This window comes from Oratosquilla oratoria, chromosome 16 (genome assembly GCF_046742065.1).
Source record: "Oratosquilla oratoria isolate Oo_2021 chromosome 16, ASM4674206v1, whole genome shotgun sequence".
Taxonomy (NCBI): Eukaryota; Metazoa; Arthropoda; class Malacostraca; order Stomatopoda; family Squillidae; genus Oratosquilla; species Oratosquilla oratoria.
This window is the reverse complement of record NC_134792.1, coordinates 57,493,251-57,508,539: the sequence shown is the minus strand read 5'-3', so window position 1 is coordinate 57,508,539 and position 15,289 is coordinate 57,493,251. Positions and strand designations below refer to the sequence as shown.

Genomic DNA, 15,289 nt, shown 5'->3' with positions numbered 1-15,289 from the left:
CGATCAATCTGTGACCTTCAGGAAGGGAAGGGAACTGGGAAGACAACATTAAGGAACAGAGGTATAAAAACATCTATAGGAAAAAGTTATGACATATATGGTACTCATTCAAGGTGAAGGGGCTGAAGGGGATGCCTGAGTTTTACTCATGGTAAAATTAACTAACCCTGCTTGTGAAAAGGAAGCCAGTAGACAAAAATAAATGCAACAATATGACACATTCATTAAAAACCAACCTTGTCTTCCTGAGGACATTTGAAAAGATAGAAGAAGGTGACCAAGATATTCTTCGCAAACCGAGGAGCAAATACATCTTTTTCAATTCCGAATTGGTGTCTACTTTGTCTCACAATACTGTCTATCACATAAAGACCAGGAATCTTGTACTCTGTTTTACACTGAAAATAAATTAAAAAGAGAAAAATCAAATGAGTTGCAGAGTTTTTGTTAGTTTCTGATTAATAAAATCCAAAATATGAACATCTTTTTTATCATCTTGTATACTCAAGAAACTATGACAATATGGAGCAAAAGATAGGAGTAAATGGAGGGAGAATGGATGAAAGGCAGATAATGCCCAAATGGATATTCTCATCATCATAACCAATTTTGTGTGTGTGTGTGGGGGGGGGGGATTCATCCCAGAGGTGCTCCGATGAGAGAGGTTGAAGGGGTTTTATCTCACTATGATGTGGGTATGTACTTTGACTCAGACACCAATGTTACAAGGGGGAAAGGATTTTTTATGCTAGTATGTATATGGATAAACTTACTTTTTGTATAAATTTCTCAACACTTTGTACAACGTGTTTATAAAACTTGATTGCCCGAATGGCTGCTTTGGTGATGGCTGTCATCTTGGCCTTCGAAATTGGAGGTTTGCATTCATACAACCCGGCCAACTGCAAAAGAGACAAAGTACATTTCATATTAATGAATCCTTTTATCCTAAGTAGCTACAATGAAAGTTCTACTTATTGTATAAATATGCAAATGTTACACAATCCATAATAACCAATGGTCCTCAGTATCCAATGTAGATGTTCTCAGAATACTGGGTTATGACAAATATTGCTACAAGACCCTAGTTATCTATATAGTACTGTACTGTAGTGTACACACACAATTTCTCTTATACTGACCTTACCTATTCATATCATATCTGATCAGCTGTATCAGTCATTTCCCAACAGAACAAATGATCAAGTTACTATACAGGTAGTCACTGACTTATGATCAAGTTAGGTTATGACTGACCAGTCATTTGTCAATACAAAGTCGGTCTTTGTAAAAATACATGGGTAAAAATGTTAGGATTATCCATCATATGTCAGAGAAAAAGCCCCAACTACATTCCATGGCATTTCAATAGAATCCCAGCTGCTGAGATACATGGAGGCCAACTACTCGTTGAGGCTCCACATAACCTCATCTCCAGCCTTTATGATCAAAGCACTACAGTTCCCAGTAGCTCACTCTTAGCCAATCACTGAGAACAACACAAGCTTGGCCTGGAACGAGTTAGGCTGCATACCCAAAAATTGCAATGAAGAGTTATAGTTCAGAGCACTGACAACAGCAGCCAATCAACACACATTATGTGAACTGGCTAGGTCATCTCAAGCCTTACTCATCAGTATATCAGGGCCAAGGGAACATATCAGAGGCACTACCTCAGAACCCAACCAATATGTCCATCTCTCCCAATAGCTGTCTGTCTCTCTCACCACCTCCCCAGAGCCACAGTCACCTCTCCAACTCTCCCAGCTGCCCAATGCATGGACACTAACCTTAGCAGCCATCTCTTTCTGTACCCACAGCCAAAAGTCACTTAATTTTCAGCACCTAACACCAGGTAAATTGCCAGTGGAGCCAGTCCTTCGGGCTGCGCATTACGAAAGATATAGCGAAACCCTACACCTCCCTGTAAATAAACCATACACTCTCTTCCAGTGTCAACCTTTTGGACAGCCCCAACTCCATATCCACTGATCACTACAAAGACAAGCAATGTGAACGTAGGGCTGTGGGCAGTGTTGGGAAATGTTTGTTTCTGTGAGTGGTACAAAGCCACGCCAGCAGAACTAATTAAATTTTCTTTACAATACCATATCGATCAAGGGCTTTTTTCCTCCTTACAATGGAGGTAGCAAAGTCAAAAGGCATATACCCACTCCCACCCACCACATTATCCTCCCTCTCATCTTAGATCCTAATGGATGACAGGTCATCCCTGTATCCCACCCAATGACATGGGTCAGTAGCAATGCAGCAAGACACAGCATATCCATATCAAAGCGGCTTCATTTAATTAGCAACCCCAAACTCTTTGTCCCCTCATGCAGAAAATGAGAATACGGTAAGAAATCCGTTCAGGCTGTGTCAAAACATCATTCACTTATAACCACCCCCTAACCCCTCCATCCCCCACCACCTCCTTTACTTACATCACAGTATCATCTACACAAAGCCATTCTCCACTCATCCCCATCTCCTGCCTTCTCCCTTCCTTGCTCAAAATTCTCCTCTTACTCAATACCCATTTCACCCCAACCATCCATCTCATCCTTGGTCCTCCCCTGAAGTTCATTCCATCCACCTATACCTTCCACACTTTATTTTACTAATCTTTCTTCACTCTTTCATCAGCCTTATCTGCAATCTCCTTTTCCACCCCAGTTCTCCTCCTCACCTTCTCATTTCTCACTCTATCTAACCTTGTAACCCCTTCCATACTTCTCACACATTCCATCTCAAACACATTCAAATCTATTTTTCTTTGCCTCTCTTAAATTCCGAGTATCTGCTCCATACAGTGCTGTTGGCACAATCATCCTTTCATATAATCTCATCTTTGCATCCATTCCCAAGGGCCTATTTTTTATGACACTTTTTACTCCTCCAAGGCATTTACATGCTTCTCTCAATCCACAATTTACCTCTACTCCTCTCTTTCGTTACACATGCTACCCCAAACACCTAGAGCTATCCACTTCCTCCAGCCTCTCTTCTTTAAGATTTACTTCCAACTCACTGCCATCCTCTCCCCTTGTACATCTCATCACTTGACTTTTACCCTCATTTACTTTCACATTTCTCCAATTGCATACCCTCTCAAACTCCATCACTAACTCCCTCCTCTCTCTGACCCTGCCACAAGCAATGTCATCAGCAAACAACAACTGGCTCACCTCCAACTTTTCTCCATTTTCTTCAACCATTTCCAAATCCTTGCCCATTACCCTTGCCTTTACTACCCACACCACACCATCCATGTACACAATGAACAGCCGCAGTGAATTGATACATCCCTGATCAACTCCCACCTTTACCTTAAACCACTCACTCTCTCCATTTCTAATTCTAACACAGTCTCTACTACTCTTATAGAAACTCTTGACTGCTCTTAACAGCTTTCCCCACACTCCATATATCTGCAATACCTCCCACAGTGTATTCCTGTCTACCCAAAAATCATCTTTAACTTTTGCTAGTCTTACTACAAAAATCTAATCCACACAACCCCTACCCTAAACCCACACTGTTCCTCACCATTTACTCCCTCTGTTCATCTAATCCCCTCAAAACCTTCCCATAATCCTTCCCAACAACAAACTGATCTCTGAAATTATTACAATCACATTTGTCCCCTTTTCCCCTGTAAAGCAAAACTATAGAGGCACTCCTCCAGTCTTTTGCACTCTACCATCTCTTAGACTCACATTAACCCCTTCCATATGGTGACGCCTACATAGGCGTCATGAGGAGCAAGTGGGTACGTGAGGATGCCGATGTCGGCGTCTTGATTATATTTATTGTAGTTATACCTGCATGACCCCCATACTCTGTAAACTGGCTTCATCATATTTTCTATGGTTATCAAATTTCACGGATGAAAGAAAGAACGATCGATACAGCCGTGACTTTATTTTTTATAATGCAAGTATTATGACGCAACATCATACGTCTGGCAGCTAATGCTGCCCACGAGATTTTGGCCCGGAGTGAATTTAAAAAAAGGTAGAAAAGGAGGAATCACAAATTACAGGCCAATATCACTGACACAATAATAGAATTATATAAAAGGATTGTGAGATTGATGGGTCAAAATCTTGAAGAGATGAACATTTTGACAAACTGATAGTTTGGCTTTAGATCCAAGTCCTGTGTGTTGAGCTTTTATTCGAGTGATTGAGCACCAAGAGAGGGTTGGGGGACAGTGAAAGACAATGTCCAAAAGATGTGAAGAAATGCAGCTTTTACTTGATATAGCTGAGAAGGCAATATAACCCAAGCTGAAATAATGAATTCACATCTAAGCACGATAACTGTAAAACAAGTATATAGCTCAAGTTGGGACCACATGAATTTGTGGCCAAGTATATACAGACGCTCCTCAACTTACGTTTTAGTTATGTACCGAAAGGCCGAACGTAAGTTGAAAATGAACATAAGTTGTTACTGTACTATACATCCGTAAATTCTATTACCGTATCTTATAAAACACCCCTAAATCATTAATTATACACATAACATGGTAAAATAATAACATTAATTTCAATTAAATTAAATTCAAGCAACAACTCTTCTAGGTGATCAGACATCACATCTTGAACCAATGTAGTATACCAATATACTTGTTCTTCGGAGGATTGCAAGCCTCATAACCATACCTACATGGGTTTTACTAGATGCAAAGTCAGCCGTTGCTTATCATTACATCTACAGGAAGGAGCAATCAAAGAACATCACAAAAATTTTCACAACGCTGTACTCAGCAGGGAGGAATTGATTCCACCAAAATTATTGGACATGTGATGACCCTAGGAGGCTACAGTTGCTCAAAGCCTTTCATATTAGAGGCAGAGCTCCAGTCATTAACATCCAATCTAATATGACCTTTGTTTTCTTCGGTATAGAAACAAAAATTTCCCACTCATCCCTCCCTCCACCCCCCTCTCTTCTTTGTCTCCCCCTCCTCCCCTTCCACCTCCACCTCCTTCCTCTAGCTTTCCCTCTCCCCTATGGTAACCACACCCACCTAACCCCCCCACCCCCTTATTCCATGACCTCTGAGGTCGCATTGTCCAACCACCTGACCCATGCATACATATACCATACATCCCTAACTTTTCATTTTTTCTCACCTCCCATTAAATGTTAGTATTCACTTCCCTATCACTCTCTCCTTTTGAATTTTATACTTCATTTTTGTACCTTGTCATCATGAGTTTTTCCTATAAAAAAAAAAAAAAAAAAAAAGCATAGACTCACAGGTGACTTGATACAGGTCTTTAAGATTATAAAGGGAATTGACAACAAAAGTGACAAAATTTTCACACTAAATGAGAATCAGACAAGAAACAATGGTTTCAATCTGTCTGGAAATAGATTCAATTTGGAAGTGGGTAAAAATCAACTTTGCCAACCGTGTAGTTAATGAATGGAATAAACTTCCTGCAGAGGCAGTGCAATGTAGTTCAGTTCGAAGCTTGAAGAATCATTTAGATAAACACCAAAGCAAGATGCTGTAATGATTATCATTTATTTTAAATTATTTGTTTTTGTTTTGTTATCATTTGTCTGATTGTCATTTACTATTAGTTTATGTCAATTTATTATTATTTACTATTTACCTGTTTATTTTATTATCTAACTATACCTATGCATTTATATATTTTATTTGTTATTTACATTATTATAGTTTTTATTTATTCATTTATTTTCACATCCAACCTAGATATGGACCAAAAGGTCTCCTGTCGGCATGCTCCGCCTTTGTACTTCTTTGTATCTGTATCCATTTATATTGTATCCCCCATATTTAACCAGTATTGTTCTTGTATATTTATTTTTACACAATTGTCACCATTACTATAATAATATATTTTTTCTTACTTCAGTTTACTCTTGAAAATGTCTTCATTAAGACAAAACGTTGAGCTCAAATAATGAAAAGAAATGGAAGAATACAGTGATATAGTTTCAGTTCACCCGGTTAATGGCAAAACTCTAATCAGAAAATCAAGAATACGAGGAAAAAACTGAATAACTACAACAATGCTGTCGTTTTTAACTCCAAATGCATTACCGAAAACCTGCTCCCTTCTTTTACATATATATATATATATATATATATAGAGAGAGAGAGAGAGAGAGAGTGAGAGAGAGAGAGAGGAGAGAGAGAGAGAGAGAGAGGAGAGAGAGAGAGAGAGATAGAGAGAGAGAGAGAGAGAGAGAGAGAGAGAGAGAGAGAGAGAGAGAGAGAGAGAGAGAGAGAGAGAGAGAGAGAGAGAGAGAGAGAGAGAGAGAGAGAGAGAGAGAGAGAGAGAGAGAGAGAGAGAGAGAGAGAGAGAGAGAGAGAGAGAGAGAGAGAGAGAGAGAGAGAGAGAGAGAGAGAGAGAGAGAGAGAGAGAGAGAGAGAGAGAGAGGGGAAAGGAGGGGGAAAGGGGGATATATATATACACAAAGGCGAAGCATGCCGACAGGAGACCTTTTGGTCCATAACTAGGTCGGATGGGGAAAAAAATGATAAATAATACATACATACATATACCAAGACTTTTTCCCCCTTACAAGGGAGGTAGCCAAAAAGGAAAAGGCACAAAATCATTTTGTCACTTTTGATGTTGTCAATTCCCTTTAGAATCTTAAAGACATGTATCAAGTCACCTCTGAGTCTACTCCTTTTTAGGGAAAACAGATTTACTTTTGATATTTGGAATCAGTTTTGTGGCTCGCCATTGTACTTTTTTCAATCTGTCAATGTCTTTAATGAGATTCGGTGCCTATACGGAAACAGCATATTCCAAATGTGGACAAACTAATGATTTATATAGCTTGTTAATGAGTGATAGACTTTTGAAGTCAAAAGATCGTACGACCAGTCCTAGATTATTATTTGCTTTCTCAGAGGTTGAAATACACTGCTTGGATTATTTGAGATCGTTACTGATAATTATGCCGAGATCATTTTCACTATCCACTTTGTTAATGAATTTCCAAATAACTTGTAATTGTACTTATTGTTATTTTTACCTATGTGCATTACCTTGCATTTACTTATGTTAAATTTCATTAGCCACTTTTCAGACCATTGCTGTAATTTATCTAAATCTTCTTGAATATCTAATTGGTTTAAGTGATCATTTGCCATTCCGCACAGTTTTGTATCATCAGCAAATTTGGAAACAGATTTATATATACTATGAATAGAAGTGGCCCCAAGTACAAAATTTTTTTGATCATGGGAGATTTTAATTATAGAAACATTGACTAGGAAATTTTAGTAAGAGATCAGGAAGCAAAAAAATTCTTAGATGTGGTGCAGGATAATTTCCTACAACAAATGATTATCGATCCTACGAGGGGAGAAAATACTCTGGACTTACTTTTAACTAATAACGATCACCTAATGAATAACATAAAAGTAGGAGATAGTCTAAGCTCTTGCGATCAATAAAGAAATAAGATTTAATATTATTTGGGAAAAATTAAAAAGTATGAATAACGTCCAAATACCAGACTCCAGGAGAGCCCATTTTGATAAGATAAAAACCTATTTGAAATTGAATATGAAACGTCATACGGATGATTCTTCCATTACCTGCGCGGTCAAGAGTCGGGACATGACTAGGGGTCGGGTCACAGAGGGTAATATGCATACCTTGGGTCAGGTCACTTGGGGGAGGGGGTAAACATCCAGGTCAGCGATTTGGATGAAAATGTATAGCAATCTAACGGATTTAATTATTAATGCACAAAATACATTTATCCCCCTGAAGTCAATATGGAAGAATAGTAATACTCCCCCGTCTGGGGTATTGGCTGCTTGTTATTGTGGCAAAGTAGCATGCAGTCGATACTTTAGGGTCTATATGGGGCGCCCCTACGGACCAGAGCCACACATCATTTTGACTATGATAGAAGAAATTCTGTTCATAGAGAAATGATGACACTTTTATACTACGACTGTCCCTCCGTTATGCTGTCCCCCAACCCCTTGTTGCTGTCCTGTACCATTTCTCTGAGTATTCTCTTTCTGTAATGGGGGAATTCCCTGTGGTCGGGGAAAAGAATACTGCCACCAAGTTTCCCACTTGGATCGTAAGAGGCGAGAAGAAAGGGACGGGGAGAGGGACTAGGCATCCTTCTCCCTGTAGCCCCACGGGGCAAATTCCTAAAAAGGAAAGTGAAGGCATAAGGGGTGCTGGAGGGCCTCGGGCCAGCACCCTAAGGTTTGGGTCTTTTAATGTGCGTGGATGTGGTACAGATGAGAGTAAAAGGGAAGAGATAGGTAGTATGTTTGTGAGAAGAAAGATGGATGTGTTGGCTTTGAGTGAAACTAAGTTGAAAGGGAAGGGTGAGTGTAAGTTTGGGAATGTAAGTGGGAGGTTATCAGGAGTGAAGAGAGGGCGAGGGAGGGAAGGGGTGGCTATTCTATTGAGTGAGGAGATAGGTAAAGAGGTAGTGGAGTGGAAGGAGGTTTCCTCAAGGATAATGTGGATGAAGGTGAAACTGGGAAAGGAGATGTGGGTCTTTGTAAGTGCATATGGGCCTGGCAGTGAGAAGAGCGTGGAAAAAAGGGAGGCCTTTTGGATAGATTTAAATGAGTGCATAGAGGGTTTAGGAAGAAATGTCAATGTAATAGTACTGGGAGACCTTAATGCTAGGGTGGGAAATGGTCCAATTGATGGAGTGGTTGGGAAGTGTGGAGTTCCAGGAAAGAATCGTAGTGGAGAGTTGATGGTGGAAATGTGTCTAGAAAGAGAGTTGATGATAGCAAATACAGTGTTTCGGAAGAAAGTCAAGCATAAGTACACATGGGAGAGGGTGGTGGAGGGAAGGGTGGTAGATAGAGCGCTAATGGATTATGTAGTGGTAAATAGGATTATGATAGGAAGAGTTAAGGATGTACATGTGCTAAGGGGAGAGGGTGGGGGAATATCAGATCATTTTTTGGTGGAAGGTAAGCTGAGAGTGGAGGATAGATGGAGAAAGAGGAAAGGGACAAAAGGTAGGGAGGTTCTTAGAGTGAACTCCTTGAATGAAAAGGAAAAGGAGTACGAAAAGAAGCTGAAGGAGGAGTGGGAGGGAGTAAAGGATAGAGCAGAGATGGGTGTGGAGGAGGAATGGGGATGGTTCAAGGAGGGAGTCTTAAAGTGTGCAAGGATGGTGTGTGGAACAAGAAGGACAGGGGGAAATAGAAGAAAGGGTAGTGAATGGTGGGATGAGGAAACAAAGAAGGTTGTAGAAGAGAAGAAGCGAGCATTCACAGATTGGTTACAAAAGAGGACGGGGGAGTCATATGAGACGTACAAAGAAAAGAAAAGAGAAGTAAAGCAAAAGGTAAAGGAGGCAAAGAGGAGAGCAGATGTGAAATGGGGTAGGAGTATGACAGAAAATTTTGAAAGTAATAAAAAGATGTTTTGGAAAGAAATTAAGAGAGGAAGAGGAGGTGAATCAAGTAGGGAAGAAAAGGTAAAAGGTACAGATGGAGAGATGATAATGGAAGAGATGGCAGTAAGGGGAAGATGGGCAGAATATTTTAGGGAGTTGCTAAATGTGAAGGAGGATAGGGAAGGAAAGATAGTTGCAGTGGGAAATGCGAAGAAAATGAGAGTGATGAGTGAGGAGAATGGAGGAGAAATAGGGAAGGATGAGGTGAAGGCAGTTGTAAAGATGTTGAAAGTAGGTAAGCCACCTGGTCTGGATGGATGCCATGCAGAATGTCTGAAAAAGGGAGGTTCAGTGATGGTGGACTGGTTGGTGAGGTTATTTAATGTTTGCTGGAGAGAGGGTAGAGTACCGGAGGACTGGAGTAGTGCCTGTATAGTTCCTCTTTACAAGGGAAAAGGGGACAAGTGTGAATGTAGTAGTTTCAGAGGGATTAGCTTGTTAAGTGTAGTAGGGAAGGCTTATGGGAGGATCTTAATTGAGAGGATTAGGAGAGGAACAGGAGTAATTGGTGAGGAACAGTGTGGATTTAGGACAGGTAGAGGTTGTGTAGATCAGATCTTTGTGGTAAGACAGATATGTGAGAAAGCTATAGGAAAGGGGAAGGATGTTTTTTTGGGCTTTTATGGATCTGGAAAAGGCTTATGATAGGGTAGACAGAAAGGCACTGTGGGAGGTTATGCAGATTTATGGGATAGGAGGAAAGCTTTTGGGAGCTGTCAAGAGTTTTTATGAGAGTGGTAGAGCATGTGTCAGGATTAGAAATGGAGAGAGTGAGTGGTTTGAAGTAAAGGTGGGACTTCGTCAAGGATGCGTTATGTCGCCCTGGCTGTTCAACTTATACATGGATGGGGTGGTGCGAGAGGTGAATGCTAGGGTAGTGGGTCAGGGATTGGAGATGGTTAAAGAAAATGGAGAAAAGTGGGAGGTGAGCCAGCTGTTGTTTGCGGACGACACTGCGCTTGTGGCAGGGTCAGAGGAGGGATTGAGGAAGCTGGTGGCAGAGTTTGGGAGAGTATGTGATAGAAGAAAGCTAAAGATAAATGTGGGTAAAAGTAAGGTGATGAGATGTACAAGGGGTGAAAGTGGCAGTAGACTGGAAGTGAACATTAAGGGAGAGCGACTGGAGGAAGTGGATAGTTTTAGATACTTGGGTGCAAGTGTAGCAGGAAAAGGTGGAGTGAAGGTGGAGGTAGAATGTAGATTGAGAGAAGCGAGTAAATGCCTTGGTGGTTTAAAGAGTGTAATGAGGAATAGACATTTGGGAATGGATGCGAAGAGGAGACTGTATGAAGGAGTGATTGTGCCAACAGCACTGTATGGGGCAGAAACGTGGAATATAAGAGAAGAAGAGAGAAGGAGTTTGAATGTGTTTGAGATGAGGTGTCTGAGAAGTATGGTGGGGGTTACTAGGCTGGATAGAGTGAGAAATGAGGTGAGTAGGAGAAAAGGGGTGAAAAAGGATTTGGGAGATATTGTTGATGAAAGAATATTAGGATGGTTTGGACACATGGAAAGAATGAGTGAAGAAAGACTAGTAAAAGAGGTATGGAAGGCAGATGTGGAGGGAGTGAACATGAGGGGACGTCCTAGGATGAGGTGGATGGATGGGGTGAAGGGGGCTTTGGGGAAGAGGGGAATGTCTGTTGAGGAAGGAAGGGAGAGGACGGAAGACAGAGGTGAGTGGAGAATGGTTGTATATGGATGATGTTGTGACTGCATGAGGAGGAATAGGCGGGGGGGGTGGGGGCCGGGGTAGTATGTGTGAGTAAATTTTGACGCAGCCCGAAGGGATTTCTCCCCGTCCTCGCCTTATATGCAGAGGGGGACGGAGAGGGGGGGTCGCCGATTAAATGCGACACTGCTTCTGACCCAGGGCGGTGGGCAGGGTGCAGGGATGACCCGTCATCCAGGAGGTGCTCAGATGAGAGGGAGGGTGGGAGGGGTGTGGAGTGTATCTAGGGATGAAATGGGTGGGAGTGTTTTTTATGCCTTTCCCTTTTTGGCTACCTCCCTTGGAAGGGGGAAAAAGCCTTGGTATATGTATGTATGTAGTAATACTCCCAAATGGATGATGGACAGACTGAAACATGAGATCGGAATGAAAAGAGGACTTTACGTAAAAATAAAAAACAGGGAAACACACCTTAGATCAAAATATAATGAAATGGCAAAGCTGGTTAAAAAGACTATACACACAGTGAAACGTAACTATGAAATTAAGGTTGCCAGTCAAGCAAAATCCAACCCTCAGGGTTTCTTTCATCTCTATAGAACAAAAAATAAAGAAAGAATAGGCCCAATTAAAAATGATGAAAATGTCATGATAGAATCAGAGGATAAAATGACCGTTTTCTCTTTCACTTCTATCATTTCCTCTCTCACCTCTCCTCTTCTCTCTCACCTTTCATAAGAAGATAAGAATGAAGGAGACTGCAAGAGACCATAAGGCCTACACAAGGCAGCTCCATATCCATCACCACCTGTCATCCCCATCCATAAAGTTGTCTAACCATTTCTTAAAACAACTGATAGTTTCAGCGCTCACTACATGGTTAGTAAGTCTATTCCATTCGTTGACCACCCTATTAGTAAACCAATTCTTACCTATTTCCTTCTTAAATCTAAATTTGTCCAGTTTAAATCCATTAATGCAAGTCCTGCCCTGTTGTTTTAATATGATGACCTTGTTTGCATCACCCTTTTTAAAGCCTTTGATCCACTTGAACACATCTATTAGATCACCCCATACTCTATGTCTCTCCAGAGAGTGTAAGTTAAGGTATCTAAGCCTCTCCTCATAAGGCAAATTTCTAAGTTTATGTATCATTTTGATCATTCTTCTCTGTACTGATTCTAGTGAATTTATGTCCATTCTATTGGACGGAGACCAAAACTGTACCGCATAGTCAGGGATGGGTCTATCACTTGATAGAGTTTGATAATTACCTCTGCACTTCTATTCATTCCCGTCCTAGCAATGAAACCTAATGCTCTGTTAGCTTTATTCCTGGTGCTAATGGACTGTCTCCTGGTTTTAAGGTCCGGACTCACTAGAACTCCCAAGTCTCTCTCGCACTCAGTTTTCCTATCTCCCTTAACCAACATGGATTCAGAGGGCCACGGCAGCACTGCTCAATACTATAGGACAGAATAAGGGAACATTCAACATTGCATCCCCAGTAATTCATTTATTTCCTTGAATAAAAAAAGATTAAGGAAGGTCATCTATGACTTACCCGGGTCATGTGATCCTCTGTGACTCTTTCCTCATCCCCACCCCTTCTGAAGCTTGAACTTACGAGATTATATTCTTCATCTTTGTATGAAAAAGCTCCAACAAGCTTGTTTACTCTGTCACATTGTAAGCAGTTGTTATCTTCAAACACTGCCCAGGATGATTAGTAAATCAACCGTTACATGGCACAGGCTTTGAAATATCTATTTAACACATCACCAGTAAACTGCATTAAAATTGTGTCTAATTACCTAGTTGTACCTAGTTATATTGTACAGGAAGGGGATCTATGCTTGTGGTGACCCATCTTTGTACTCTCAGCATCTAGTTTGTTCTTAAATTCTTGTATGGTGTTTGCACACACTATTGTTTCATCCAATTTGTTCCAGACATCCACCACAAGGTAGAAAACCTTTTTTTTTTTTTTTTTCAGATCTCTTCTATAACTATCCTTTTTGAGTTTTTCATGTCCTCTTGTTTTTCTTTCATTCCACTGTCGAGGACTTCCACGCCTTTCATAATTCTGTAAATGGCCAATAGATAGCCTCTTTCTCTTCTTTGTTCCAGGGTTGGTAGTTCCAGTTTAGACAATCTTTGTTCATATGTCAATTTTGAAAGTGTTGGGGCCATCTTTGTCGTTGCTCTTTGGATTCTTTATAATTTCTTTATATTCCTTTTTTGTACTGGGTGTCCATAGTGTCGCAGCATACTCCAATCTTGGTCTTATCAGTGTGACTAATATTTTTTTTTACCATTACTTCATCCAAGTAATTAAAAACCACCTTCATTGATCTTAGCAGATTGTAGGTTTCTCCAACTATTTTATTTATATGCTTGTCTGGGGACATGTCTTTAGTGATAATTACTCCTAGGGCCTTTTCGGAGCTAACTTTCTTTACTCCCTTTGTACCGATTTTATATTGTCCTGATATTCTTTTTTTACTTTTTCCAAACTCTATTATACTACGTTACTTAATACTGAAGTTCACTTCCCACTATTGGCTCCATTCCTAGACTGTGTGTTTACATATATATATATATATATATATATATATATATATTATACATATATATATATATATATATATATATATGTATAGTAGAACATCAGCTCTTGAATGTCTCAAGTAAAAAAAGTTCCATTAGTCGACTAAAATATCAGTTCTCAACCAACCCAAACAGACCCAAGCAAAGTCCTTACTCCCCCAACACAAACACCTTTAATCTAACCAATGGACCAGCATGTGATTGCAAACTTCAAGAAACCGTATTAAGAAATTCCAGTTTCAAGCGTTTTGAAATGACTAATACCAAGGAACTAATCCTCAGAGACTTCTGGAAAGATCACTTCAAAATCTTTCATTGCATAAATCTCTCTGATACACTGTTTCCCTCTCATCTTATCTCCTCATGGATGAAAGATCATCCCAGTCTGCCAATGGCCTGGATCAGTAGCAATGCAATGCAATGCAACAGAGTGCTTGTAGCCCGAAGAGAAAAGAATTCTATCCTAGAAAATAAATCTGCTTATTGGCAGGTGGAATAAATCAATAAATCCACAACACACAGCAAGTGGGTTCGCCACCTCTCCAATGAATAAAACTTCTTTGGACATAGCTATTTATGCTTTATCTGCACATTCTTGGTGAAAATAAATGAGATCAATAAAGAAATAGAACAGAATAAAATAAATCTATAAAAAAAATTATTTAGTCATTTTTATGCTATACTGATCTTAGCTTTCTGGGGGCTGTTGTACAATATTAAAATTTCAACGTAAGATTTTGGTAAAAAGTGCTTTTCCTTATGTACTGCAACCCAGGTGAGGATGAGGAGGTGGACAGACAAGGGCTGAAAGACCGACACAGTAAAATGAAATAGAATACACAAAAAATAAAATAAAAAAATAAAAGACTGGAAAGAAAAATAAGCTTAAGACAATGAAAAAAATAAGGAGGCCGTAGAAGAAATGAAGAAGCAATGCAAGGAGGAGGAGGAGGAGGAGGAGGAGGAGGAGGAGGAGGAGGAGGAGGAGGAGGAGGAGGAGGAGGAGGAGGAGGAGGAGGAGGAGGAGGAGGAGGAGGAGGAGGAGGAGGAGGAGGAGGAGGAGGAGGAGGAGGAGGAGGAGGAGGAGGACAAATTACTTACAACTCTACTGACCACTTGATAGTGGATCCACCAATTAAATTTTAACCTTAACTGTCCCCTACATTTCAACCGATCACATCAAAACTTCATTTCAGCGGATCACATCAAAACTTTAAAAATCAAGCATGTTTATATTTGAAACTAGGTATTAGTTTGGTCTAGTACTTCACTCCAAATGAAGCCCTGCACACACAAACCTTATATCTTCCCCAGAGAACACAACATGAAAATAACAACAGTTCTATACTAGAACCATTAACAGTATACACCCATCACACTGCAACTCTCAACCATCACCAACAGAAAGCAAAAACTAAACCAGCATTATACTACCATACCATATGAGATGCTACAGAGAGTATTCTACCTAAACCAGCAGCAGTATGAACTTCTGCCACTAGATACCACTAGGTGTGTATTTCAAATGCCAGTCACCCAAGCATCATC

The 15,289-nt window shown here is 40.2% G+C and overlaps 1 protein-coding gene across 4 annotated transcripts in view; it reads right to left on the bottom strand.

The window, feature by feature from the left end:
- Positions 1 to 15,289, bottom strand: part of Isha (Insulator su(Hw) mRNA adaptor) — a 118,230-nt gene that overhangs the window by 86,728 nt on the left and 16,213 nt on the right. For all 4 annotated transcript variants that reach the window (XM_076199917.1, XM_076199920.1, XM_076199918.1 and 1 more), the window contains exons 2-3: positions 774 to 902; positions 237 to 398 (exon numbers count right to left, since the gene is read on the bottom strand). In XM_076199917.1, the coding sequence (XP_076056032.1) occupies positions 237 to 398; positions 774 to 902 (291 nt within the window). The remainder of the gene's footprint in view (positions 1 to 236; positions 399 to 773; positions 903 to 15,289) is intronic.